The sequence below is a fragment of the Monopterus albus genome, unplaced genomic scaffold (genome assembly GCF_001952655.1).
Source record: "Monopterus albus unplaced genomic scaffold, M_albus_1.0 scaffold176.1, whole genome shotgun sequence".
Taxonomy (NCBI): domain Eukaryota; kingdom Metazoa; phylum Chordata; class Actinopteri; order Synbranchiformes; family Synbranchidae; genus Monopterus; species Monopterus albus.
The window spans coordinates 193126-221052 of record NW_018128056.1 but is presented as its reverse complement, the minus strand read 5'-3'; the positions used below and the strand labels follow the sequence as shown (position 1 = coordinate 221052).

At 41.7% G+C, this 27927-nt stretch overlaps 2 protein-coding genes across 3 annotated transcripts in view; both read left to right on the top strand.

Annotated features, from left to right (window-relative positions):
• ptbp1a (polypyrimidine tract binding protein 1a) overlaps window positions 1-5184 on the top strand; it is a 15812-nt gene extending 10628 nt beyond the window's left edge. Inside the window, exons 12-16 of the mRNA XM_020616630.1 lie at window positions 73-106; window positions 1150-1260; window positions 1562-1778; window positions 2061-2138; window positions 2404-5184. Coding sequence (XP_020472286.1) covers window positions 73-106; window positions 1150-1260; window positions 1562-1778; window positions 2061-2138; window positions 2404-2536 — 573 coding nt within the window. The 3' untranslated portion in view covers window positions 2537-5184. The remainder of the gene's footprint in view (window positions 1-72; window positions 107-1149; window positions 1261-1561; window positions 1779-2060; window positions 2139-2403) is intronic.
• A 3635-nt stretch (window positions 5185-8819) lies between these two features.
• Window positions 8820-27927, top strand: part of efna2a (ephrin-A2a) — a 73149-nt gene continuing 54041 nt past the window's right edge. For both annotated transcript variants that reach the window (XM_020616650.1, XM_020616649.1), the window contains exon 1: window positions 8820-9882. In XM_020616650.1, the coding sequence (XP_020472306.1) occupies window positions 9740-9882 (143 nt within the window). In that variant the 5' untranslated portion in view covers window positions 8820-9739. The remainder of the gene's footprint in view (window positions 9883-27927) is intronic.

The following is a 27927-nucleotide window of genomic DNA, read 5'->3' as shown; positions in this document are numbered from 1 at the left end:
TCTTTCCCCTCTCCCCTCTTCCCTCTCCCCCTTTGGCCCCCTGCCCCGCTGCTCCCCCTGCTGTCTCTAAAGAGCGTTACGCCACACTGCCTCTTTATTCTTTTCGGTACGTTATCATCCTTTCATCTCCTTTTTTATTACTACTGTTACCTGGCAAGGTGGGCATGTCTTGTCTCATATTGTGGGCTTTGTTTTTTTTTTTGTTTTTTTTTTTTTTTGTTTTGTTTACTACTGATGGCTCATCAGGCTACAGGCCTATGGAGGGTGGGGGGGTGTATGTTCTTATTGGGGTTTGTATGACCTGTTTTGGTTGTTGTGGGTTTGTGTAAGGAAACTAAGGTGAGAACATCACACAAAGCTGCAGCATTTCATTTAAATTTGAACAGCTGTTGTTTACTGTCCTTGGGCAAAAAAAAAAAAAAAAAACATTTGCAGTTTTTCATCTTCAAAGAGCAAAACCATTCACTGGAAATATTGCTCTACTAAATAAGAAATGTAGGGTTAATTTTGTTTTGGAATGAGGCAGGAAGCCGATCTGAATTCTAATGCATCGCCCTCAGGAAAAGGATAGAAGTCAAGAATTTATTTGGTTCTTCACAGTCCAATTTTAACCCAGGAAAATTCATCAATTTTTTTTTGGTTTACTTGATTTTTCTGTGGTTGCTTTTGAGTCATTCAGCAATGGTACATAAGATGAAATGCTGCTGCTTTTTTAGCGATTGTGAGCTGACATATCCTTGGATTATGTCACCAATTATTCTTTTGCAGTTTGCCTCAGTCTAATGTAGGTATGTGCATGTTTAGTCTACTCCTGCATGTCTCTATCAGGCCCTCAAGTTGATCAAGTAATCAACAGTTTCTTCACTGTAGAGTGATCAAATTGATCAGAACCACTCATTTCACTGCTCTTTTGATTTTTGCCTTCAAATCACCACCTCCCTCTTCTCAAGCATAACCATTTTAGCTGTTGGCATCTGTGCAGTTATAACCTACGAGGACTTGTGTAGCTCTAGAGATCCACATATAGAATTGAAAATTGATATTAGTAAAATAGCTATTAATCAGATGTTCATTTAGTATGATTATAAAAATGTCTGATTTGATGGTTTAAATTTTGTTGCTGTGATTGGCTGTTTGGCTCCTGGTAAGACTGTGTTGGCCTTGTCTTGTATTGTGACACGTGCCTCTTTCCGAAGATCCTGTTCAATAAGAAGGAGAATGCTCTGGTCCAGATGTCCGATGGCACACAGGCTCAGCTAGGTAGCTGCAGCTAGCACTGCAACATTGTTTGCTTTCTTTAATCTAGATTTTTTTCTTTCATCCTGTTTTTCCTCCTTAGTCTACCATGCATTATTTGTGGACCTTAATTGAGCAGTGTTTTCCTTTTTGATAAAATTGATAAATAGTATATCATTAGTTTACACTAAGGGTATCTAGATAATATATTTAGAAATTTGATGTGGGTGCATATGTATCAAGGAGGCTAAGGGACTTCAATGTTGTTTTGTGTATGGAAGACAGTTTGTGTGTGTTGACTTTGTTTATCAACAATGTTTCTCAGCCATGAGCCACCTGAATGGCCAGCGGCTTCATGGGAGGGCCATGCGTGTGACATTGTCGAAACACACCATGGTGCAGCTGCCCAGAGAAGGCCATGAGGACCAGGGCCTCACAAAAGACTACAGCAACTCACCACTGCACCGTTTCAAGAAGCCTGGATCCAAAAATTACTCCAACATCTTCCCACCCTCTGCAACACTCCACCTGTCCAATATACCGTGAGCCCCTTTTTTATTTCCCTCTGTTCCCTGCAGCTTGTGTGCTTTTTCCCCTTTATAGTCCTAATTTGTTTTTCCTCTCTGTTTGGTCCTTAGGATTAAATAGTTTTTTAAACATACTGCTCTAAAGGGGTATTTTTAGATTTGAGTCTGGTCTCTTGTGCATTGTTTTACCACACCATTAAGTAAACACAAAATGCAAATAAGTAGAGGGAATATAAACCCATATAGCTGCTTTAGGTTGATTTGGTTTTGGCTTTTTTATTTTCTTTGCATTATTAGGCCTTCTGTGGTGGAAGATGACCTCAGGAGGCTGTTTGCCAGCTCAGGAGCCACAGTCAAAGCCTTCAAGTTTTTTCAGTAAGTCCTAATCCAGTTACACTTCATTTTCTTTAATTATGTCCCTGGTGTTTGAATGAATTGTCTGTCTTCAGAACACTACAACCTTTTAAGACATAATTTAAGCAATAGTTGCTATGAAGTCCTGCTCATTGTTTGGAGTTGAAGATGTTTTGTGGAGTGCAGAGAAACAGTCTTCAAGTACAACATAGCAAATAACAACCCAGACAAAAGCAGGCAGCACATTAACGATCTCTCAAAACACGGTTCACTCTTTATTTAACAGAAAAGACCGCAAGATGGCCCTGATCCAGATGGGCTCAGTCGAGGAAGCGATTGAGTCCCTCATCGAGTTCCACAACCACGATCTGGGAGAGAACCACCACCTTCGAGTGTCCTTCTCAAAGTCCACCATTTGAGTGCCTTTGCTTCCTCCCTCCACGTCTGTTGCCATCTGAATGCCACTTTTTTCAAAGTTGCCTTCAGTGGAAATAGCCACCACTGTAGAATGTTGCTCCTTTTAACCCATCTTCCTAGTTATTCCCCATCATAGTTTTGGATTTAATCAACTCTGCTTATTGATCCCTGTGACCAGTTCTTTGTCACCAAAATATGAAAAACACTTGTTTTGATTTAGTGTCACAAACTGCCATTTGGCATAAAATACAAGGTATTTTAAATTAAAACGTAGACTGATAATATTTCCTTTTGCCTGCAAAACCATATTGTCTGCGACTTTACACTTGTTGGCATGAAGCCAGATCCGCAAAGATTAATAGAAACTGGGGCTTTATGTTACGGGTGCAAACCCCAGCATTTGTTTGCCATGCTCCACCAAGTTAAAGACTTGCACCTAGCAGGTGCTTGTGTTGTTCAATTAATTCCATTCCCTCCATCACTACAGTCTTTTGTGAAACTTGGCTACATTAAGCTGTAGCTCATCGTAAACCAATAGGTCCACACTTAGCCCAAGGCTCAGTGAGTGGGATCAAAGTGCGGTTCTGGTTAAATCCCCCGTTTGTAATTTATAAAATTGGAAGTGGTTCCAGTTCAGGAGTGCGCAGTAACTAAATCCAATAATTTGTTCCATTGTTAATTTTTAAGTGGTGTCTGGTGAAAGATGCAACATTCTGCATTGAAGCATTATATTGGAGGTGAAGTAGGAGCAGCTGATGAACAGACACTTTAGACCAAATTTAAAAAAAAAAAAATCTCCACCACAGATGTATGCTTATGTGGATGAATCCCATCCACACCAGACACACTTTGGCATTCCTTTCACTATGATAGTCATATCTCTGTGTGTGTGTGCCTTTTTGAAAAGCCACTTTGAACCTTTTTGGCCAGTTGGAAACTGTTTGAGACATTTTGGTTTTCACAGACCACCAGACAACTTATTTCTCATTTAAGTTTTATCGCCTTGTGAGTGTCCACCTGTTTGCTTCAGGGTAATAATCCATGCCACTATCTGAGGTTCTTCAATAAGGCCCCCCTTCCCCCCCCTTTCTCTACAGATTTGTGCCTTACTGGACCCCTGCCCAATTGCCTTCAGAATTGCTGTGGCTTCATTTGGAAAAGCCTTTTTTCATACCTTTTGGTATGTACCAGCATTGACCGTGGGGGGAAGGTGGCTCATTCAATATTGTTTTTGTCTTATCTAAAAATTTGTATGCATATAGCCCCATTATATATATATGTAGAAACTACGAATGTAAGTCAGTTAGATGCCTAATATCCTTGCTAGGTAATGTAGCTCTATTAGGTGTATTGTGGTTAGGGGAAGAACTGTATTCAGCCTTTGTCTTATAGTCCCCATTCACCTCCATTTAGTCTTGGCTCCATAAGGACAGTGGTGTTTGGGGTGTAATTTAACCATGTTCTGTTAATCTATATTTTGCCTATATATTCATTTATCTTTCCTTTTTAATGTTAGCATTTACATGTGTATTACTTCTTAGCTTTACCTATAGTAGAGGCTGGGTTTGATCATTATCACAGTGCCTTTACTCCTTGAGTTAGTAATCTGAGGCTGAAACACTTCTGGCTTGATCAGCTGACTGTGTTTACCACTCATTCAGGTGTTTTATCTTACCTGTCTGCAATGATGCCATCCCATTATATTCAGGTTGTTCTACCTGGGAGAGGGCATGTTGGAGGCATTTGTCACTTGATAGTAGCACCAGTCTTTGGCTGTGTCTGAAAACCCAGCGTATCATTTTTCTTAAATACAGGATGAGATGATTACAGGGTGGGGTGCCCCTCACCTGTTCCCCGTCTGTGTCCACTGCAGTCACAGTCGGGTTCTTTAGTGCACTTTTCCTTAAGCTGGCAACGTCCACGTTGGCACCATCACACTGAAGTCTTAAATGTTGTCACATTCCTGTGTGCCTCAAGCACCATTTTCCACAGCCTCAACCACTGTAGTCTTGGACCAGATACAGATGCGTTCTGTTTCTATTTTTGTAAAAGATTATTATGCATGGTTTAACGAAGCCTCATGTAGCTGCAGACGGTTATTGCAGTTAAGGACCAAAGTATCTTCTACGCCTCTTGTTTTGTAGTGTTGTGATTTCTTAGGATTTTTTTTTCCCCCCCATATTTCCTGCTATTCCACAGAAGCACAAGGCTTCAGTTTCCTTTTTTCTGTTCCTCAGATTCCTTGGACAAAAGTCACATGAAGTAGAAATGTGTTGAGTAACAGTGTATACTGTATATTGTACCCCTTTGGTTTGACTTTACATAGAGCCTGCTTTGGTAGAGATCACTTTAGAATGGATACTTAATTGATCCACAGTCTTAGCTGTGATGTTGACAGTGTAGATTATATACCTTTGAATTTTTGTTTAAAAGCTTTTAATTTACTCTCCTTTTTATACGGGGGTGGGGTGGAGTTGTATGATGTGGGCTTGCTGGTTGTATATATTCATGTTTTTGTATCACAGTCATTTGGATTATATCAAAACATGTATATTTTGATAAAACAGTACACACCTATTGAGCTCACTGGAGCTGTGAAAACAAAAAAAAAAAAGTTGTAACACAAAGACATTAAACCTATCTCACCAGAGAAGTGTCTCTGTTGTGCCCGCTCCCCCTGTCTTGCCGTTCTGTTTCTTGCCATCTTCTATTGCCTTCAATAAATCTTGAGTTTCTTTGTTCTATCTGGCCTCATTTGGTTTCTGTCTCTTCTCTCTGTCCTGTGGACCGGCTGCTCTGTATCAGTTAACCTCTCATAACATTTTTCACATTTCAGCCTGTTCACTGCTGTTTGGTTGTTTTTAATCTTTTAACTTTCCGACTTCACACTCATCCCCTCTAAAACAACTGACTGCTCGTCTGGGCTCGGCTCAAATGCCGTTTATAATCAATTGATGAAACCACTCCAGCGATGACATGTTGGAGAGTTAATTCAATATGCAATGTTGGAAACTTGATATCCTCAATGATTTTTGAATAATCTGTTCTTCCTGTGCTCTCTGTCGACCTCTGGTTTAGCAGCTCTGGCTGACTCTAAGGAGAGGAGCCAGGCTGCTGTCAAAACAGTTGCTGAATCCCACAAAATTAAGATAAAACACACAAGCTTGTATCTGGTTGATAATATAAGAGATGATGGAGGGGATAAAAGCGGGGAAAAACCCTAATGACAAACTGGTTGTACACATCCTGAACCACTAGGGGGAGATCTTGTTCTCTCCTGGTCATCACAGGTTGTTGAGCAAAGGTGACTTTATCTGTCACTCACACAATGGTAATAGTTAGTGGCTTAATCTAAAGAGCCTCCTTGGGTTTTCTGGCATTATATCCTATTTTCTTTGGATGTCCTTACACAGTGATGGAGAGGATTAAACTAAGATCTTCCTTACCTTTTGAGAGAGGGACAAAAAATAGAAAATGGGAGCCGAGTCCTGTGGTTCTTGTATTTGTGGCAGAGAGGAGCTGGGTTTTCATGAATAATCCCAGCAGCCTGTGGAGTGTGTTTTTAAACATACTGAGCTGTTGTGTGAATCCCACAGCAAGGGTGCCTTTTTTTTCCCCCTTCTGTTATTACTTCATATAGGAAAACATGCTTGAAGGTCAGAGTAAAGACAGATGGCAATCCGAAGATGCTTGCTTGGTATAACCAACATGAAAAATCTATGCATGTTGGATGCTAAAGTGAGCCGGTTTAATGTTACCCGGAAGTCATTTCAACATGGGAGGTTTGCCAGGTATCACAACCAGCCTTTTAACATCTCATGTTCAGGTGCCTTTTTTTGGAACGCCATCTTTGCAGTTCAGTGCACCCCTGCCAGTCAGGAAATTCCATGGCAACAACCTGACACTTTGATGGTGCTGTGATTCCTCAGTCCCTTGTTTACTCACAGCATTTTTCACTGTACCAACAGTGTTTTGTAGCAGAGAGCTGTCGACACGAAATCCTCTTTGGAATATACTGAAATGCAGAGAGACTACATAATTGGTAGGAAGGGTAACTCAAAGTATATGATCCATACATAGTTTTATGTATTTAGGTTAACTAATTCCAGGAGGCACTCAAAATATGGCACTTAATATAATTTTAATCTATCAAGAGATGTTTTTTTTTTTTTTTAAATTGACACGCAGCGTATGTACAGTAAGGGCAAACATTTAGCTTTCAAAATTGCTCTGATCCAAAAGTTATTTGACACCAAAGAAAAAAGCCATATTGCACAGAGACTACTCTAAGTTCTGTTAAAACACCTAAGACGTCTCCACATTTGTATTTTGGCTAGTTCAGTGTGGCGTTCGTGTAACCGTACACAGACCCTTTGGGTGTTCCTGGCTTCACTTTTCACTGTGCTCAGGCCTAAAGAAAACTATGTTGGGTATGGATCCCGCCACATCTGGCAACAATTATTTACATTAGTACTGTGGTCTCTAATCAAGCAAATACTGGCAAACACCGAGGCCTCACACAAATGCAAACCTGGTGGTAACTCAATAGGGGCAGGGTAGACAAGTGGCTTGAGAGATTGGTGTGTGTATAATTTGTGACATGTTCAATCCTGGGAACCTTAGTGTTTGAGAAAAAGCTGAATGTGTGAGACATGGAAGTTGGCAGAATGTGAATTGGTTCTTTGTTAACATCTTGAAAAGAAATACGTTCATCTGTCTTGTATTTTAAGTTCTGGAGCTGGGAAATTGATCATGCGTCTATAATTTGTGTCCCTCTTGAACAGTGTTAAACAGCAAAGCAATCAGACTTGACCACCAATAAATCCCAGGATTCAACGCTCTGTTATGGAGACATGTCTACACACTCCGACCCCCTCACCCATATTCATTTAGGTTTAGGATCACTTGAGAGGCCTTCATATCTGAATCCACCCAATAGTGTGTAGTCTGTGAAGTTTAGACTCACCTTCAGAGTGACAGAGCAGAGTAGGAGAAGCCTGATGCTGAGGTGAAGGATGCCTTTGGTCTCTGGCGGTGCCCCTTAAAAAGCCATCAGGAGACTATTCACCTGTTTACTTATGTACGCCTCAGACAGATGTTGAATAATTCATCCACAGAGGCGGACAACATGCTGCTGTATTTGGGTTATGGAGGTGCATGGGTTCTCTCCCTGCCTGCATTCATGCAGCCCAAATTATAGGCATTACATTGCAGGCAGAGCAGGGCAAAGCAAAACTAGGACACTTTGCATAAAGGATCCAACCGAGAGGCACAATAAGTTCTGATGGATGGAACTGCAGAAAGGTTCATTTTACACAGGCCGGTTAGGATTGGGAACACTGGGACAAGTCAGTCGGCTTGATTGTAGAAAAAGTTCTTTTCAGGGAACGGAAAGAGTTTGCACACTGCAGAAAATCCTTCAGGCTATAGCTGTTCTATTGAGTCTGTAAATTGTATTTCCCCGTGACAGTGCGAATTAACTTTTTGTAAATCACGTTCTTGAACCAGTTCTCATCTTGTTGAGCGGACTGATCCTCATCTGAGCTCGTTCTCCGCAGGTTATCTGCACGTGTGGGGGAAAATGGAGCACTTAGTGAAAACAATGTGGTTATTAACCTCCGGCTCTGTGGCTAAATGCCTAACATTTAGGGTTTTGCAGAGGAGTGTGCGCGCACACGGGCAGGACAGCGACAGCAGCGGTGGCCGCGCTGTGCCAGACAGCGCTATCTGCAGGTTTATGGCTCACAGGTTTTAGACGCGGTGCAGCCTCCGCTTGCCCTTTGTGTCTAATGGACACTGATGGAAAATGACTCCACTGTTCCAGCGATCCATCAGACGCCCTCTTTCTCGCTCTCTGAGCTCAGTCCATCAGGCCGCAGCTCTCAAACTTTATGGCTGCTTTTCATGCCCAGATGCCAATAAACTGCCTTCAGTCAAACAGATGGTAGTGGTAATGGAAATTTGTAACAAGTAAATCATCATAAATAAAGGTTGTTGCAGCTACAATTTCCAGTTCCTCTCTGGGAAACTATTGTATCTTAAGTCATAAATCTCGAGACTACTTCGTGTCATAGTAAAAGGGCCTGTTAACTTTCTTGAATAAAAATGTGTTTCACTGACTTGAGGCTTTCCTCTGTACATTCTCTGTTGTACATCGCTAGGGCGCAGTGAGTCAGCCATCCCCGAGTCTCCTGAGGGAACGCGGCACGGTACGGCTGCAAACCCCGCCCGCGCCGAAAGAGAGCGAGATGGAGAGAGGGGGTTGGGGGTTACTTACACCGAAACAGGGTGCCGGTGTGTGTTGATGCCGCCATAGGTGGAGGTTGCACCGAAGCATGTTCGGATTAATGCTATGATCATCACAGGCTCCCTGCCTGCGCCGGCCAACGTGACGCACTGAGAGTGAAGGCGCGCCGCACATTGGATTAGAGCCAGTGACAGCGGAGGGATCACCAAGTTGAGATGCTTTAAGATCTTGTGATTGTGTGAGGAGGATGCTCCTGTCTCGCAGTTGTTATGGTGTGTTAAGTTTGGACTGGAAATAACGTAAAGGAGCGTGTTCCTCTATCAGGGATGTATTTCCTTGAAATGCAATAAGAGATCAGGTAAAGTGGACGTAGTTTTAGGGCTGTGAAGAGGTCTATGCTGGGAGAGGAGCGAACAAAGCGTGCGCTAGGCTCAGTGCATATCTGGGTAAACAAATATGACGGCCGATTTTGACGTTGTCTTATGTCTGCTGATGAGCAACCATGTCCCTGACAGAATGACAAATCTCGGATGAATTCTGGGGTGTGATTAGGTAACTAATTGCGTTTTTATTTTGGATGAAGGGGGATCTAATCCAGGTGGCGCATCTCTCTCCCCGGTTGCGCGTAATGGGAGAAAAGTTTCGGACCTTGCAGAGGAGACGCACTCGCACCATCCTGCCGACGGCGCGCTTTTAAATAACATGAGAATCCTGCTCTTCTGCCCACGGACGACCAAGTTTGAAAGTGAATTTCAGCCACCCGGTATGACTTGAAATACCCCTGAGGTTATCGGAACTTGCATTAAGCCAGTTAACGATCCATGAACCGCCGACCCGATTTGTTTAAAGACACACAGACGGACATTAATGATCTAGAGAGGATTTTTGCAGCAGCAGCAGCAGCAGCGCAGTGACAGCCCGATCTCAGTCCGAAGGAGAGAGAGAGAGATTCCTCTGGATGCCTATGATGTTGTGCCAGCTCGGGCAGAGGTGTGTGATGGAGTTGGTGGTGCTGACCATCCTGTCCTGGGTGTCCGTGTGGGCAGAAGAGAAGATCATATTTGACAGACACGCAGTTTACTGGAACAGCTCCAATCCCAAGTGAGTTCTAGTAGGAGTTGGGCCTAAATGTGTGTCTGTTTATCTTCCTGCATGCTCTAAAAATAATTACAAACATTCCCAGCATGAAACTGAACCCTGAAATCTGAAAGGAGCTACACTGTTTTTTAAACATGACTCCCCACGTCTCCCTTCCCATTTTATCCCTTTCCTACTGCCTCAGCAGTGTTTTGAATGAATATTTGATGCTTTTTACAGTGAGCAAGACGCACACACAGGCGTGTGTGGAAGTGTGTGTGTGTCTACATGTGCATGTACACTGGATATTTGGTTCTGTGGCACAGAGAGCTGCTTTTATCTTAGACAATGAGGGCATCTTGCCTCCCATCCTCATCAATGTCCAGAGATTTGCTTGGTCTCTCTCTCTCTCTCTCTCCCTCACACACACACACACACACACACACACACACACGGCTGGCTACAGCCGGGCCTCTCATTGACATGGGGCAGAGAACACTGGGTCCGTCTGTCTAATGGTTTGTGACAACCTGGTCAGCCTCTTTCTTTCCTTCCCTCTTTCCCATCCCTTCCTCCCTGTCTTTTCCTCTCTTTTATATCCTCCCTCTCTCTCCCAGGTAGATAAATAAACAGTGAAAGTGCTCCCCCTTGCTCGCTCACGGCTGAATTAGTCTAAACTAACGGACCTGTCTCTCTCTGCATCAGCCAAACACACTCACAAGTGAGCTAACAGGCCTGTCTCTGACTTCATCGCTTTTCCACAGAAGGCTTCTCAAATATTTAACAGGCAGGGAGGAACAATTTCTCTTCTTCTTGCTCTTTTTCTGTCTTTCTTTTCATCTGTAGGCGCTCCTTCTTTTCCACCACACCTACACATTGCAAACGTCACAGGGTAGACATATGGATGTTATTCAGGATCTTCCAGAGAAGTTGAAGCAGAAAAAGGGGGTGCATCAAAAATGCTTTGCTACTGAAGCAATGAATCTAGGCTCTGGAGCTCTGGTGCAGTTGGTTCTCCCTGTTAGACCCTGGCACTACCATTGCTCATGCAGCGCCTTTTTCTGCACACACACAACCCTGCACCCAATACTTGTGAGGACCTTCCACTGCCAATATTCATTTCTCCACTTTAATCTAAAGCTAAATCTCTTTCTAAACTTTGAGGATTAAGACAAGGTTATGAGAAACTAGACTCTGGCAGAAAGGATGAGAAGGCAGACACCAAAGTCATCCCACCTCATGTAAAATTTACAAGATCATTCTGGTTTATTTCATTAATACTAAGATTGCATTAACCAAATTATTCTGTGATGTCAAAATGCTGCAGTATTGTTAAAAAAAAAAAAAATCCAACAATGAGGCAAAACACAACCATCCAGGTAAACAAAATCCAAGGTGAGCAAACTTACTGGGAAGATGAAATGACTTTGATGGTAAGTTATTACCTCAGTTGCACTGGTGAAAGAAGTAGGATCTAAATTATTCCATTGCAAATAAGAGTCCTGTATCCAAAGTCTTACCAAAGTAAAAGCACACAGGTACAATCAGCACCATCTGTGGGAAATATCAAAAGTAAACACTGATATTTTTTAAAGTTAAGAGTGGTTTAACAACTGGTGTGAAAGTCATTTATCTTTAATTTTATAAGCTTACCTGATGATTTTACAACTGTAGCTGTTGGATAAATGTGGTGGAGAAAATGTAATGATTGCATTAAAAAGCAGCACCAAAAGCACCTAAAAGTCATTTTTAAAAAGTACTTGAGTAAATATACTTTTTGTCACTGTCCACTGTAAGGATCACAGTATATAGACTGACTACCTGGTTCAACTTCCACCTTCTGTACTTGGCAGCCTTGGGCACATCCTCAAGTTTTCTTTGCAAAAGGGAATTATTTTCAACCTTTAATGCACACTCACTGACTGTTGGACTGTGTATAATTAGTTTGATCACCTGTGGAGATGTCGTTGAGTTAGCAGGTTTCAGTGGTGGCTTTGATGAGTGAAATCTAATAATAACAAATAATGGCCAAAGCAACAAACTTAAGATCTAAGTTTTAATTAACTGCAGTTATTCTTTACAAATCTTATTTAATGTAGCTTAGTTGAAAGTACAATTGCAACTTTTACAAAATTATAGTTTATGTATTTATTATATTTATAATTATATACATTTATATATTTTATTAGCTTAATAAATTGATTTAAGACAGTAGAAATAACTTGAATGAAACTGTAGTTTTTCCTCAAAATACCTAAGTTTTTGCCTTCCTGTCCTCTGATTGGATTATTTGGTCACATGTCAGAGAGAAATCAGGAAGTGCTCTGATGGAAGTTTGTTGACCAGGTAAAGCTATTTCAAAGACATCTGTCCCCATCCAGCAAGGCTGTCAAGGTAAGAGTGATTAACCCTCCATATTTCAAGTCTAGAATTTACCATTTAACACTAGAGTCATGTTACTATACAGTCAGTGAGTGGTGGGAGGAAAAAAAAGTATAACCTTATAATTCAGTGCTTGATTTGTGTGCAGTCTTCCATGACACATTTGATGTTGTTGAAGATCTCAGACTATTCCAAAAAATGTAAAAAGGCTTGTCACTTATTAACATAATGCAGCAGTTATTGTCTGAGTCACTAAAATGACAAACATCTGGGAAAATGAGCAGCTGTGTGTCTTAATTGATCACACAACATCAAGCAGGCAGCTTGTATTGAGCTATCGCAGTGTGTTGTCTCCTCTAGTGTTCATCAAAAGTTCGCTCCCACCAAAACAGCTTGAGAAGGGCGTTTTGCTGCAAGGTCACAAGAGCTGACTTGAAATGTGCAGAATTGATCATCACTCACTGTTTAGTACTACCAGCATACATTTATTGTGTGTTTCCAAAGAAAGGGGAGTGTGGAAAACAGCAACACAGTGGAGGAATATGTAGAAACCTTCCTGCAGTGATTCCAATAATAACAGTGACTAGTTCTGGTGTTTGCAATTGTTTTTCAAGTTTCTCTTAACACAGCAAAATTGTGGAGAAGCTCAGTCTGCTTGGTATTTGTAAATGACTCTACAATTCTCTTTAGCGCTGCAGTGCGTTTTAGCATCTTTTAGCTCATTTGTGTGTTTTGGCCGCTCATTGTGTTGTTGTTCCTGCTCCACCAAGTTATTTTCAGGTATATAAAGATAATTTTTGGGGAGTAACTTGCTACATGTCACTATAGTAGTTAATGTAATTTAATGATTAATTTTATTTAATTGTAATCAGTTACTGAGGAAAAAATATGGGATCAAATTACAAACACTAATCAAAATATTGGTGGTTACATCTCAATCTATATGGGTTAAAAGCTTATATGTAGTGTATAGATAACATTTCTTCTCTTGCTTTGCATCTTTACGCTGTGCAGGGATAGTGGCTTTTTTTTTTTTTTTTTGGGCATATGCGGACAACATGAGTCAACAAAGCCTTTGGGACAAATAGAATCACTGCACCATGGGTAGGATAGCTAACAAAGAGATGTCTTTACATCTAGGTCGGCTCCATTTATTTGGCAACATTTGATTTTGCACCATCTCTCGTCTGTCAGTAAATTCAATGCATATCGCTATAAGAAACCTAAGTCTGCTGTTCCTGGCTGCAACCATCCCGTAGGCAGTACGTTTAAGTTATTTTGAAGGACCTTTAATAAACCAAAATGAGGTAACCTTGCAAAAAATGTCTGACCGCAGGCACTTTAGTCATACAAAACTGTGTCATACTTGTCAGGTATATTGTGTGCACTTCCTGACTTGCAGTTTTTTTTTAAAGGATGGCTTTAGGAAGCTCTTCTAAATTACACAGAATAAATATTTTTCTACTTGACCCTAATTGTACGTATCCAACTATGGTTTTGTTTTTATGTGGCGAGGTTCTGAATGTTAGAATGAGGTTGAATTTAATTTAGTCTGTGGTGCTTAGCTTGTTTCAACACCAACGTATCTTTCCTAAGACAATGTCCCAGTTACTCTGAAAATCTACAAACCTTTATCAGAACTATATTCTAACACGGTTGTTCCCAAGAAAACCTTAAAATGTCAGTGTTTTGAGCACCGCTGCACCAAATTTATACAGTATTGGAGTTTCACAAGCTGATATCTCAAAACTTCTAAATAAAAAGCTGAGACTATCTGTTTGGCAGGGCACCATCATGGATAGGTGGACATAGTTTATGTAGTTTGGATGAACTGACTCTTTACATATTGGCAGTTTGCTGTGGCTTTGGACACTGCTGCTTCAGATTTCCCATTACTGGGACGTACATTGAATTGTTTGAGTCAGTGTTTGTCTACTTCCTCTCTGTCTACCTTAGTCTTGCTTGCTCTACTTTACTCACGTGTGCTTTTCTGGGATTAATCACCATCCACCCTGACATGCTCTAATTGTTTGTTTCTTGCTAATTAATCATGCTGTGGAATGTTGGCCAGATCTGTTTAGGATCGCCTTGATTAAAACTAATTTAACCTGGATAAGTCAAGATAAATAAAATGAGTAAAACATATGTTCCCACTTGAGAGAGGAGGCATACTACAAATTGGCCAAACCCTTTATATCAAGGTCCCTGGCTCTCAGCAGGCCTATCTCTTTCAAGGTCTTACTGGATAATAGAAAATGTATGAGATAATCCAATTCAAACAGCCCCGGCTACTTTTGGTCACGGCAGGGAGTGGCGCTTACACACACTCACACACACATCCTGTTGTTGTGATGAGATACGTGGTACTGCACAGCAACAAAGTACCGTAAGTCACATTATCAGAACCGTACTGCAACACTTGAACAGGATCTGGAAATTGTCTGTGCCCACACACAAAGGGATTCACACATTCAGGAAGAAATATAGGAGGAATACACACACACACGCAGAGATGTAAGCGCTTACACACCAGTGGCATCTAAATGTAGGTCACAAATGCACACACACACAATCGCATACAACCAGATTGGCTGTCCATTCAATACAACGTTAAGCAGCCTCTATTTTTCTGTTTAGTCGCAGTTGTGTGCACACACGCACAGAGTCAGTGGAAGTTATACACTATATGGGGCACACACTCTAATGTGCATATGCCAGGCCGGCTGTCTGTTTAAAAAAAAACTTTCCTTTTTCCTCTTGCTGGCATGAAGGTGTGTGTGTGCACACATGCACACACAGTGAACCCCCCTCTGGCTCCCAGGCCTGTATTATAAAGCTTGCAGGTGATGGGCTCTGTTCACCCCAAGCAGCTAATGTGCTCAGAGCAATGGGCTCTCCTCCACACACACACACACATATACAGGCTCAATGGTCCAGAAGGAGCACCTTATCTAATCCCATGGTTTATCCTTCAAAAGACTTTCTTTTCCTTTCCTTCTTTGTTCCTCCTTTCTCTTCATCTCTGTGTCTTTGAGGAACTCCGTGTCAGTGAGAAGCGCTGATGGTTGATGACACTCTCATTCTATGGGACAGAATCTGTCTCCTTGGAGACACACACACACACACACACTCGTGCACCCACACAGCCTTTGAGAAAGAAGTATTTTATGTACCGAGCACCCACACGTTCATACATACAGTGCACATATAAAGTTATTATGCATGTGCATGTACACGCACACATGTAACAAACGCGCTGTACATACACACAGTCGGCACACCACAAGTCATTCCACATAAACCCACACTCGCGCTGTCTTTCTGCTGTGTCCCCTGTGGCGCCCAGTGATATGTGTAGTCACTAGCACTTCCTCAACCCTACCACACACACACACACACACAGCACATACACACATTTGCATCCAATTTACATGTAGACTTGTAGTCACCCCCGCTCAGTTACTGACAGTTTGTCAGACTCAAACCTGCCCCTGGGTTAAATCCATCTAGCACTGCCACCAACACCACCCACTCCACCTCTCTTTCTGTCCACCCTCTTCCTCTCTGTCTTTGTGTCTCACTACCATGCTCTCCTCTTCGACTCTCTCTTATCTCCCCTCTATTATATCATGACTTCTCTCCTCCCTGTCACAGCTCTCACAGCAAGCATGTTTTTCTTGCACAGGACTCTGCACTGTCCACACCTCCTCAGGCAATCTCTTTCTGTACGTACACATATAAAGCTGCACTACATCAGATTATGTGTTCTTGCTATGACCTACAAGATAGGACGTGTATGTTTTTGTTTAAATGTCATCGCTGCTGTGGTTCATGTTGAGAGAAACCAGTCTGTAGAATGCAGAGCCTTTCACACCGAGCTAAAAATGATACTCGGAGTAATTAAAGTCAGGGCTCCTGCCTCGCAAATTATTTCTCCCAGCTCAGCAGGAGAGTCAGTTGCATAACAAGATATACTGTAGTGTAGCTAGATCTTAGTCATCAGCACATTCAGTACAGTGATTGGCAGGAGGAGGTCATCTACATATTCAGAGGCATTGGAGTGGAACAGTTTGGTTGCTGACGTTAAATGTCACTTCCTTTAGTTACAGTATGAAAATCAAAAAGTAGATGCTGGACATAACTGATTCTTGACCACAGAGATCCTGTTTCTGTTGAATAATGAAAACTCTGAGTTTAATCATCTCAGCTGAGAGAGAGAGGAAACACACAGCAGCGTAATATGGATCTTATGAAGGATGAGCTATTGTTACAGCACATATTTATATTAAGATGTTAACAAGGTGCACTGGCACATACAGTGCAACACTTGCTGCAGTGTTGATATTGGCACATTGTAAAAAATCTTATAATTGATGATGCAGATTTTGATAAAAGCTTATTTTTGTCATGTCTGATTAACATTTTCCTACCAAATGAGTCCTACGTTATTGCGTTATCCTTCACGAACTAGTTGTCGTATTCTTGTGCCTGAGTGGAGCATTTTGTTGTATCATTGTCCTTTTCCTTGCCCACAGAAAAGTAGGAAGTTCTTACTAGCAAATCAACTTACAAGCCTTTTCACATCCCTCTTATTTGGCGCATCTGGGTAAAAATTAAAGTATTCTGTAACGCCTGGTAAAAATACCATTGATTTTTCTTCTATTTCTACCATGTATGACACTTGATCTTCACCTCCTCGTGACAGGCTGAAGGCAAAACAGACTCCATGTGCTAATTCCCACTGCGGGTCAGGTGTCAGACAGTCTATTGTCGGTGCATGTAACATTTAGAACTGAAAATCAATGTCAGATTGAAAAAATATCGCCATCCCCTTGATTTTATTCCTCTGTAGCGGCACTATCTTCCCTTCAGTTTAGGATTAAGGATTTTATCCTTTGGTATAGCAGCTCGGAGTCATGATCCTTGTCTTAGAAAAAAAGAATTTTTTTTTTGCCACCCCCACTCCCCCTCCATAATAAAAGAAAAAAAAAACTCCCCCAGGAGCAAATGAAACTAGACCACTCCCATGCATTTTTCACAGACAGGTGCACTTTCAGAGATTTTCAGCCTTGCCCTAGAGTGTGTCTGTACATGCTGCAAAATATCAGCATTTTGTCTGCCCATAGGAGTGTAATGATCTGTTTAGCATGTCAGCAGCATGACACAGAATCTGTAAAATGATATGAAATGTTTACTTAACCCCCCACCCCCAAATGTTTGATTGCGGAAGAACAGGTTGAAAAAAATGACTGGAGATACTACGATGCAGCGCTGCTGTTGCTACCTCTCGCTAATGAGGTTTGCTGATGATAATGACACTGATGAGGATGATGATGTAAGCACTCCGAAACAACCTGGGGAGATCCCAGGAGTTGTTGTTTTAATGAAGCGAGAGGGAAACAGTTGGGGCCAAGAGATGGAGAAAATCAGTGAGCCAGGGGTTTTAAGAAGAGATAGAGAGGCAAATAGACAAGATGAAAGAATGAATAAGAGAGGACAAAACAGGGAGATACTGGAACAGAATATGAAAGCAGCGAACAATGGTCATTGTCATGCCTGCTCCATCCTTGTTTCTACTCCCCTCTAATACTTTTCCTCAGGTCCCGGCTGGTTGTGTTGATTGTGTTAGCCAAGTGAAAGAATAGGACTCTTTCAGTTCTTTCTGCCTGATACACTGATGGGACCCCGGCCGCTCAGTTTCCATATAGACCAGCTGGAGACTGATAATAACACATACACTACAGGCTGGCTATGCCTCAGACTGGCCCTGAGAGACAAAAAAGACAAAAATGTGCAAGGGAAACGGAGAGATATGCTTGAAGGATTAGGGACACTCAGAGCATGAATATGAAGAAGGACAAAAAGTTGAGCTCTTTTTTTTTTTCTACAAAAAAGAAATAAGATGACAGTTTGTGGAGAAGGAAAAAGAATCAAAGTAAAAGAAGGGAGACGCAGAGGAAAGTGAAATTAAGTGTAAAAAGAGAGGAAACAGGGTGTTGAGAAAGATAGAGGCATAGGGAAATTACTTCTGGAAGGATGAGTTGGGCAGAGTAGCTGGAGAGAAAGCGGCCATAAGCACATGGTTAGATGGCCCCAGCAGGTGAGTGTCAAGGTGCTGGTATTACAGGGGTAACGCTGACCTTTAGCATGGAGCATCGCCCAGTGCTAAACATGCCCTCTGGAACACACAGCTTTTAGAATGAGAAAGCTGACATTTAAAATGCAGGATGAAAAGATGTGTTTTAAGATAGAGAGATGCTTCCGCTCCATGATTTTCACATGGCACCTGTGTAGATGAGACTAGCCGGACCTCAGTAACTCTCATACTGATAATCTCCAAAGTGTTTTTATTTCACAAAACAGTTTGAGTGATTTACACCAGAGGTGGGAATACTTTAATTTTTTTCCAGAAAATTTGAAACATCGATGTCTATATAGTCTGCTAAACAGCTGTGGTGAGCGGTGGATTCTCACTGTTCTTGGTATAAGTTGTACCCCTGTTCCTTAGCCTTCCCAAGACTAGACTCTTAGTAGTTAAACAGCAGAGAGGGACTTTCTTCTGGAAATTTGATACATTAGTGTCTGTACAGTCAGCTAAACAGTACAATGAAATCAGTTGGTTACTGAGTAATGGAAGGAAGATAAAAGCAGATAAAGTGCAAAACTCAGTGGAATTAAAATACTTTAATTAAAAGCAGTGGGAAAAAGAACAGTTCTGTGTGTGTGTAATTTTGTGTGAGCTGCTATTTACCTTCTGACCTGCAGAATAATCCACACCTCAGGTCCAATCCACAGCCAATACTAAGCAAGACTCTGAGGGCTTTATATTAGAAAGCTGCCATGTAATCTGATCTTCCTCCAGATACAGAGGATGATAGTAGGTGAGGATGACAATGGTGATGAAGGTGATGGTGATGGCACTAGCAATGATGGACATAAGGACAGGGATGACAGCAGAGGTTTTAACGATGACATTGGTGATGGATTTGGGCGGCGGCGTCCAATCCAGGCTGGGAATATGTTTTCAGTTTTAGCTCAGACACAGTAAACACATAAATTAAACTCTGCACCTTATACACTACAGATTCAGAACAGGTACATATTCTTTCAATACAATGCAGTTGTAATAGTTCATGTAGTGTTGTTGAGGATGCTGACAGCCTCAGGGACAAAAAGCTTTTTCCAAAGGTTGTTTTTGGGCCATCCGCGTGTTAAAGATGCAGGCTGAGGGGAGGACCTCAGACTCATACAGGGGCAGCTATTTTCAGAGCTTCTCTACCCCCGAGTTGTACTCAGTTATTTTAGCTGCCTGTTTAACTGTCTCTCCAGATTAATTCTAAAATGCTACTTGATGAATTTATTCTCTTAGAGTTTAAGTTTCTGAACCATGTAGGATTCTCTCTTTCAGTCTCATGAATCTCTTTGAATATGCACGTCTTAAAAACAAAATCATATTTGGCATTTATTTACACAAATAAAATCAGTGTTGATCATGATGATGGTGCGAATGATGTCTATAAAGATGATGATGGTGATATGGATAATGAAAGCAGCAGGGGACATAACAAGTGAGGGGGATGACAGTGATGATGATGAATGTTTTTATGTGATGCTTATTATATTAATATTGATGATGGAGACCGTGGTAACAGTGGTAGAATAGAGTAGAATGAGCCTTAGTCGTTGTCTTAACAATAGACCCAGTAAAAGCAATAAACATATCACCATAACGATAATGCCAGTCCCCAGCAGCGGGGTGATTTACTGATTGTAAATTGTTCAAACGATCCCTCATATATTTTATTGTTCTGTAGCATTGTCCAGAAGACAGTAATTCAAATGATAAAAATCACTAAAATGAATGGTAATGTTGATGACTGTGCTATTGAAATTAATAACACTGATACAGATGCTAATGAACTGGATGCTAATGAACGTAGCGATTGTTCTTGTATGATGACAATCCAGATGTCCTGAATGACGAGTATGAGAAGGATAGGGTTGAAAATGATCAGTTATTCAATGATTATCATGGCATGATGATGATGATGAGTTGTGATGATAGTGATTGCACTGGCATGACTGGGAAACTGATGCTTATAGAGATTATATTTTTCTAATAATGACTGCACTCATACCAATCAGGATAACAATGGAAATAATTCTCAGGGCATGATGATGATGATGATGATGACAGCTTGAATTGTTTGTATCGTGAGATGATACTGGTTGTTTTAGTGATTGCAGTAAAGATGAACGCAATGGTGATTAGGATGATGGTGGCAATGGTGAGGACGATGCAAAATGGGATGATAATGGTGACAGCAGTTATAGTGATTACACTAGTGTGATGTAGATAATGATAATGAGAATAGTATTGAGTGGAATATGGTAAAAATCTCATGTCATTAAGGAGCTATGATGATTTACCAATGATGTTGTTTATAGTGATGATTGTGACTAAGTGGTGGTGGTGATGATGATGAAGCTGTAAGAATTAAGAATGAGGATTATAGAGGTGGAAATGGTGAAAGTCATTAATAGATCCAGCGTGATGAAGATATTAATTAAGGTGGCGATGAGGAAGAGGAAGAGGAGGAGGAGGAATAAATCCAAAATCCTGAAAGGGATTTTCAAGGCATGATGATGATGATGGTGGTGGCTGTGGAGCTGATAGTTCCATTAACGATTATGTCCGTAGTAGATGATATGTTTGCAAATAGGGATTGCACCAGTAGGATGATGATGATGATGGTGATGGCGGCTGTGTTGTTGACAAGCATAATGTCACTGATGTTGATAATGATGATTGCACTGTGTGATGAATACAGTGATGATGATGTCAAAGACAGTATTATTGCTGTGAAGCTACTGACAAAGATGAAAGGCCCATGATGAGTCACCTCCTCTGCACTGTTCTCACCCTTCTCGAGCACAATTTTAAGATTTCCCTGTACACCCATCATCCCCCAACTCCCCAGCAACTCACCCAGCCCTCCCCCCTCCTCTTTCTCTCTCTCGCTCTCTGAGAGTACTCCATTAAGATTCTTCTTTTTTCCTCTGTTGCCCCTCTATGGAAAATGAACTAGGATGGGGAGATGTGAGAACATTATTAGTTTTTTGGTGGGAGGGGCACTTCTGTCTTTTCTTTGAATGGAAACAGAAAATGAGGTGATTCTGCACTGATGAGACTGATTCGTTCTTTGAGGTGTCACCTCTTAATTCACTCGCGCTGCCACAGCTGTTGTGTCACAGTGCAGGGAACATTGTTCATTTTTTATTTTGTGCCCAACTGTTTTTATATTTCAGGTGTATGTACTGTGTGCCTGCCAGCCCCCTGTGCATATGTGTGTGGATAGTATGTGAGCCTTTCTATTTCTTTGCCCGGTTTATGTGGGTGTTTAGGTGTGGTTCAGAAGTGTGTGAGTGTGTTGGCTTCAGAAAAAAAGATCCTTACACTGGTTTGAAGAGCCTAATCAAAGGCTGGCAAATTTTCCTCGGCTCTTGTGTAGTTCTGAGGCGACTGCTGAGCTCCTCTCAGATTTCCTCTTTTTTTGCTCCCTCCTTTCCCACCTCCTCTCAGTCCTGATTACTGAAGGAGCTGCAGGAGGGCTCTGTTCTTCACTAGGCTTTGTGTTGACATCCTTCATAGCTGTTGCAGGAGAAGACCGTGCTTCCTTGTAGGAGGTATCGGCCTCTGAACAAACAGAGCTTCTGCAGAAACCGTGACTGTCTGTATCTCTTGTTTCCCACTGAAAATGCGTGGACACAAGTAGGTGACATGGAGCTCGGCTGTGGCACCAGTCATCCTGAGCCTGAGGTGAAGCCAGGCTTACTGCTTAGTTTATGCACACTAGGAGATATTTTTTGCCTTACAAGGAATATGGCTGTGAGGAGCTTCAACTTTTGTAAAGATCAGGATGTTATGAAACAGGAGGAGAAAGGAAGTGGTCCAAAACACAAAAAAGTTTCTTTAAAATGCTGTCAGTCATGTATCTTAATGTGACTAGTGTCTGAAGCAATTACTCTTTGATTTAAGGCAGTGAGCACAACAATGTTTTAAGCCGACGCAAAATGTAAAAAGGGGAAAGTGGGATGGTGTGAGCACAGAACTGTAAGAAGAGATGGAGGGAAACGCGAGAACAGGTGAGATGAGGATGAACAGAAGTGTGAGAGACGGAGAGAAAGAGAGAAAACTGACAGGAGGCGTGTACCGCTGTCTCTAGGTGCAGAGAGGAGTATAGGCTGTGGCATCGGCTTGTGGTGCTGCATACTCTCTGTTTGATCAAACACACTTCAAACACCCTCGCTGACTTCCTCTGGCGGAGACGTGCGAGGTGAGCGGGTGTTCGTTTTTGCCTGCATGTGCGTGTGAATACACGCACGGCTGCGTGTTTGCTAAGGTTATTGATGTTTTGTTTATGTAAAATGGGTCACCCCTAAACAAAACAAGAACATTGTCTACAGCGCCTGCAATGCTGATTGCTATAAACTGTGGCTTCCTCTCGGCTCCCAAATCGGTGAATAACGCTGATAAATGACCCTGTGTGTTTATTTGTGCGACTGTGTGGATGTGGTCGGGCTTGTTTGAGCTTATGTACTTTTGCTGTTATTACTCCCCCACCACTCTTTTCTCCTCTGCTAAGTTATTCGCCATTAATTGCTCTTTTTGTCTACTTCATTTCCTGTCTTCTTTCTACGTTTGGCCCAAATGTGGATCCCGTCTGCATTTCTCCCTGCATCTTAAAGAGCGGTGACTCCAGAGAACTCATTAAAGCCATTAGCAGAGAGGAGTCACAGAATAGTCAGGCTGCCGCTGACATCCCCAACTGCTTTGCACAGTAAAACCGACCTTTGACTCATCCAGTTATGTGCCTGCCCTTCACCTACTATAGGTCGCCACCTCATGCATGTTACATTATGTGCATACTGCGGCTTCTTTAATTTCCCTCTGTTAACATCATCTCCAACATACTCATCCTGTCACATGAAAGTTTGATTAAGAACATTATCAAAGATTAGAATGATGAATTATTAATCAGCGAGGTGCAGTCTGTCGAGAGCAGATTGGACACAGATTGGACACAGGCAGGCATGTATGGGACTATATGCGTAGTTGGTTGTGGACAATCACACACGTGTGCATTTGAGTTCGTAGTCAAGGGCACAAGTGTGTGCTCCCGTGTTTTATCAGAAGTGTACAGTGTGTGTTGAGACACTTTGCATGACAGCAAGTGATGACTCAACCTGGAGTTGATCAGTAATGATTGTTTTAGAGCGCTCTCTGATGTTACAGTGGATACTTTAACATGTAAACAGCTCCACATATGCAAAATAAAAGCGCTGACCCTCTTTTTACTTCCTGAACTACACTGTACTGTGTGAGGGTTTGAGATCTGTCTGTGGGTCCCAATCCAGGAGGAGGCTCCAGTTTGTCACAAAGAAATCAGTGGAGCAGATTTATTTACAAAACTGCTAACAGCACATACTAACTGTACTGGTGTAATGATTAGTCAGCTTAGTCGGTTGTGGGTAGAGGTGTGAATAATGTCGTATTTGATACATGTTAGATGGTGTGAAAATAAAATGGTGTACAGACCCAGAAAGAGGATGTATTTGTGTTTTTGGATGGGTAGATTCAGTTGTACTAACTTGCAGTCAGCCCACCAGGGCCTGTAAAGGCAAAACACCTGTCCCAGCAAAGCCAGGAGGCCAGCAAGGCTGTAAGAAATCATTAGTGTAGTGCCTGCACACGCAGGCTTCTGGTGGGACATTTTGAAACCAGGAGCTTAATTTTGTCCATCAGCACCACTGAATCAGAAAATAGGAAAACAAAGCAAAATAGTCTTTGTGTTGGAAGTTTCAATCTCACTGCACACCAGCTCTCTGGATGTTTTTCTTTACGTGTTAAACAAAAGCACACATATCGTGTATTTTTGTTCTGTAATAAATAATTGTTCCAGAAGAATGATCAGGAGCTTACTACATATGTCACCTGATAGAGATCAGCTGTGTCAGAGGCTCTCATCACATACATGGCAGTAAATGCTGCTGGGATGATCAGGCAGCAATCACATTGTGCTTCATTGTTCATAAAAATACATGGGAAACTTCATCCACAGTTATGTATTTTTATTAAGATTATACTGACTCATAAAATGACATAAATAGACAAATACAGTAGAACATAATCAGGATTTATTTTTGTAGACTGAGGCTGGACTTTTTTGTTAAATCTAAGTTCTCAAACAAAAGGTCGGTTAAACCTCCTACAAGTGTATTTTTGTAGTGACAGGATAATAAATTCAAAGACACTACTGTTCACCTCGTCCCTGTGAAGAGGAAACAAATAGGCTGCAAGTGTCACTTACTGGTCTTTTATTTCGAAGCCCTCTTTGTCGCGTGGCCCTAAAGACACTTAGCAAAGCATCTGGGGAGCTACTTAATAAACAACTCAGAGTCAGTAATGAGGAAGGTGGTTTCACTGTCAGCACAGCGTCTCCCCCTTTTCTCAAACCCAGCCTCCTGTTTGTTGATGGCCTTGTCGTGTCTTGCTGTGTCTCTCAGCTGTGACACCTACTGCCACCGTCTGCATCTAAATTATTTGCCCGTGGAAATATCACATTCTGAGCAGAATGTGAACTCGTACATCCACCAGGAAAATTCTGGGATAATCCAATTCAAATAGCTCTGGGCAACCAGATCAAATCCTTCCTGGGTAAGTCTTGCTTGCCGGGCGCGCACCCCAAGGCCATGCGCCTGGCTGCGTTTTAAGCTCTCCGAAGACAGATGTGATGAGAAGAAAGAACATACACTTGGAAAGTTACTGCTTGTTATTATGTGGTATTGACAAAGCCAGGTATGGAGGAGGAGGAGGTAATGGTTCGGACTCTTGGTTAGGCACAAATTGTCTCCATTATGAGCATCTGTTTCAGTGATTGGAATTACAGGGATACTATCTTTATCATATGAGTGTAATGTAGGGCATATTCAGCCTTAAAAACACCTCCATCCTCAGTAACAGCACTGTCACACCTCTGTGAAAATGTAGAAACAAAGAAATTATTCAAATGTGAATGTGTGTGTGTGTGTGTGTGTGTGAATTTTACACACTGGCTGTAGTCTGTGCACACTGAATAATAAATAAGCATGTGCAGAACATGCATGATACTGTGCTGTAGCTACACAGAGCACACGATAGACCCATGAGAACTGAACTAAATTTACAGCAGAACTGCAAACTAACCCCTCTTCACTGTGCACATACACAATTTATCTTTACCATTCAGAGGGCTGCACAAGTGTCATCAAGAAAAATATTTTATCTCAGACTTTGGATGATTATGTAGAGTGTTTGTGTTTGCAGTGTTTGTGTCATCTGCAGACTGAGCTAGCATTAGCTCCTGGACCGAGAACTGAAATCAGTGTGGAGTTATTTTTCAGTCTGCCGCTCTTGTAGATGGGATCTCTAGGTCCGCTAGGAGCTAGCTACAGTCAGCTAAGGTTATCCGTTCTGAATTACCACAGTCAGTAAGTAAGATCTAAACAATTTCAGCAACCTTTCAGCCAAACCAAACAAGAATGTATGCAGGTAAATACAGAATGTACTTTCAAAAACAGTGCCCCCGTCTCAACATTCAGCAGAGAGTGACGTACTTTCCCATTCTCCATAGCAGCAGCTCTGGTGTCCTTGTACAAGACAAGAAGCTTTACAAAAGACTTCAAAACAAAACACCAAAGCCCAGCTACACTATGAGCTTCTGTTTTAGTTATGCTACTGTATCTGTTGTTCCGCTGATTTATTCATTTAGTTACTGTTTTTTTTTACTCAATTTCCATGAAATCTGTTCAAGCTTTGTCTGTTCCCGGATCATGGCTGTGGTAACAGCGTTAAAAAAGAAACGAGAGAAAAATGCATGACTAAAGACTAATTTCCTGAAGATAATGTGTCAAGCACATTTCATCCCAAGTCAGAAAAGGAAAAACAAGCAATGCCATGACTGGACTGAATATGAGAAGCTGAAACTAAACCCAGCACCACATGGATAAAAAAAATATAGCACAGAGTATTAAACAGAATAAAACTCCCATAACCAGAACAAGATCCTTGGCAGTTCAAATGGGCTAAACCCGTGGTTGTATTTTGTAAAGCTGACTTCAACATGCACTGTGCCTTTGTCTGTAGACTCTATTATACTTTATGTAGTGAGTGAATTTCAATACCCTGATGAAACATTGATGTGAAAATAGAAAATAGCCAATTTGGTCAGCTCAGATACAGACAAAAGAGCAAGAAGCTGATAAATGCCCCTCTCATTTCTCAAAACAACCTAATGAACCAAACACAAAATCAAAAGACAAACTGAAATTCTGAAAACAAGCATCTAAACAGTAAAAACCATCCAGCATCACAGCAACTGCCAGCAAACACTGGACGGCTCTCAATCTGAAAATATGTGAATGTATTTTTATTCCGATCAAGTGACTTTTGAGAGACGTTGGAATATTTCCTAACAGCAGTGACAAGCATGAAGCCTGCCCTGCATTTTTACCACAGTTGATTTGGTCAGCATCTCGGGGCAAAAAACACGGGTTTCTGTCTCACATCCCTGAAGCACTTTAGCCTCAAAGTGTTTGTTTCCAACAAACGGACAAATCTACAGAGGAAGGAACTCTTTGAACCAATGAGCATCACAGCAGCAGAAAGATGTTGCTTGGAGTGGTTCCTCCATCCAGATGTGGACCTGTGCCTAATGCACACAAGTAAAACACACTCTTAGTACACGCCCAAAACAAACGCGTCGTCTTAATGCTGTCCTGTTGAGGTGATAAACCGTTTGCGTTACCTTTGTCTTCTCCTTTTCATCGCAAGGTAATATGTTATGTATCAGGGACACATTATTTCATACTTACATTGCTGCCATTCCTTTATCTCCTACCCCATCTTTCCTTTTTTTATCTAATGCATAAAGACAGGGTAGATGTATAATTCATTCCTTCGCTGCCAGCCGTGCTCATTTTGCCGTGTGTGTGTGTGTGTGTGTGTGTGTGTTCTGTCACCATTACTCGCAAGGCTGAAGATACAGACCTCACCCAAAGAAGCAATGTGAAAGAAGGACTCATCTTAAGTGTGTGCTCATGTGTCTTTACCTCTGTGAGTCTTTATATTGATATAAATCATGTATAGGCGTGGGAACGCTCGCTCACTGACTTTTTTATGTTTCATTATGTGTCTCAGGGTTAAAAGAAGTGAGCGTGGGTAGAATGTATGATGTCTGTTTTGCTTTGGTGTATTTACTGGTTTGGGGATTCGTATTTATCTCTGTGCGCTGTGTGATCCTGCTTTGCTTATAAAACTGTAAAAGCAGGCCAGCATTTACTCTCTGAAGGCAGACATGCTTCTCTGAGCTCGAGTTTCTCTGAAATAGAATTTGGGAGGGCAAGACCCACCTCTCTTCTCCACTCAACCATACACTTACTCATTCCCTCTTGGGAGGAGGGAGGGGGAGAGAGAACAGGTACGGGGGGTGGGGAGCCCAAAGGAGGGAAGGGGAAAAGAGGGAAATGGCCGGAGAGACTGCATAAGCGAAGAACAGCTAATTGAGGAAAAAAAAAGAGGATGAAAATTGTGACTGCAGCACAGTGGTGGAAAGTACATCTACTCAAGTAATGCATTTAGATACCACA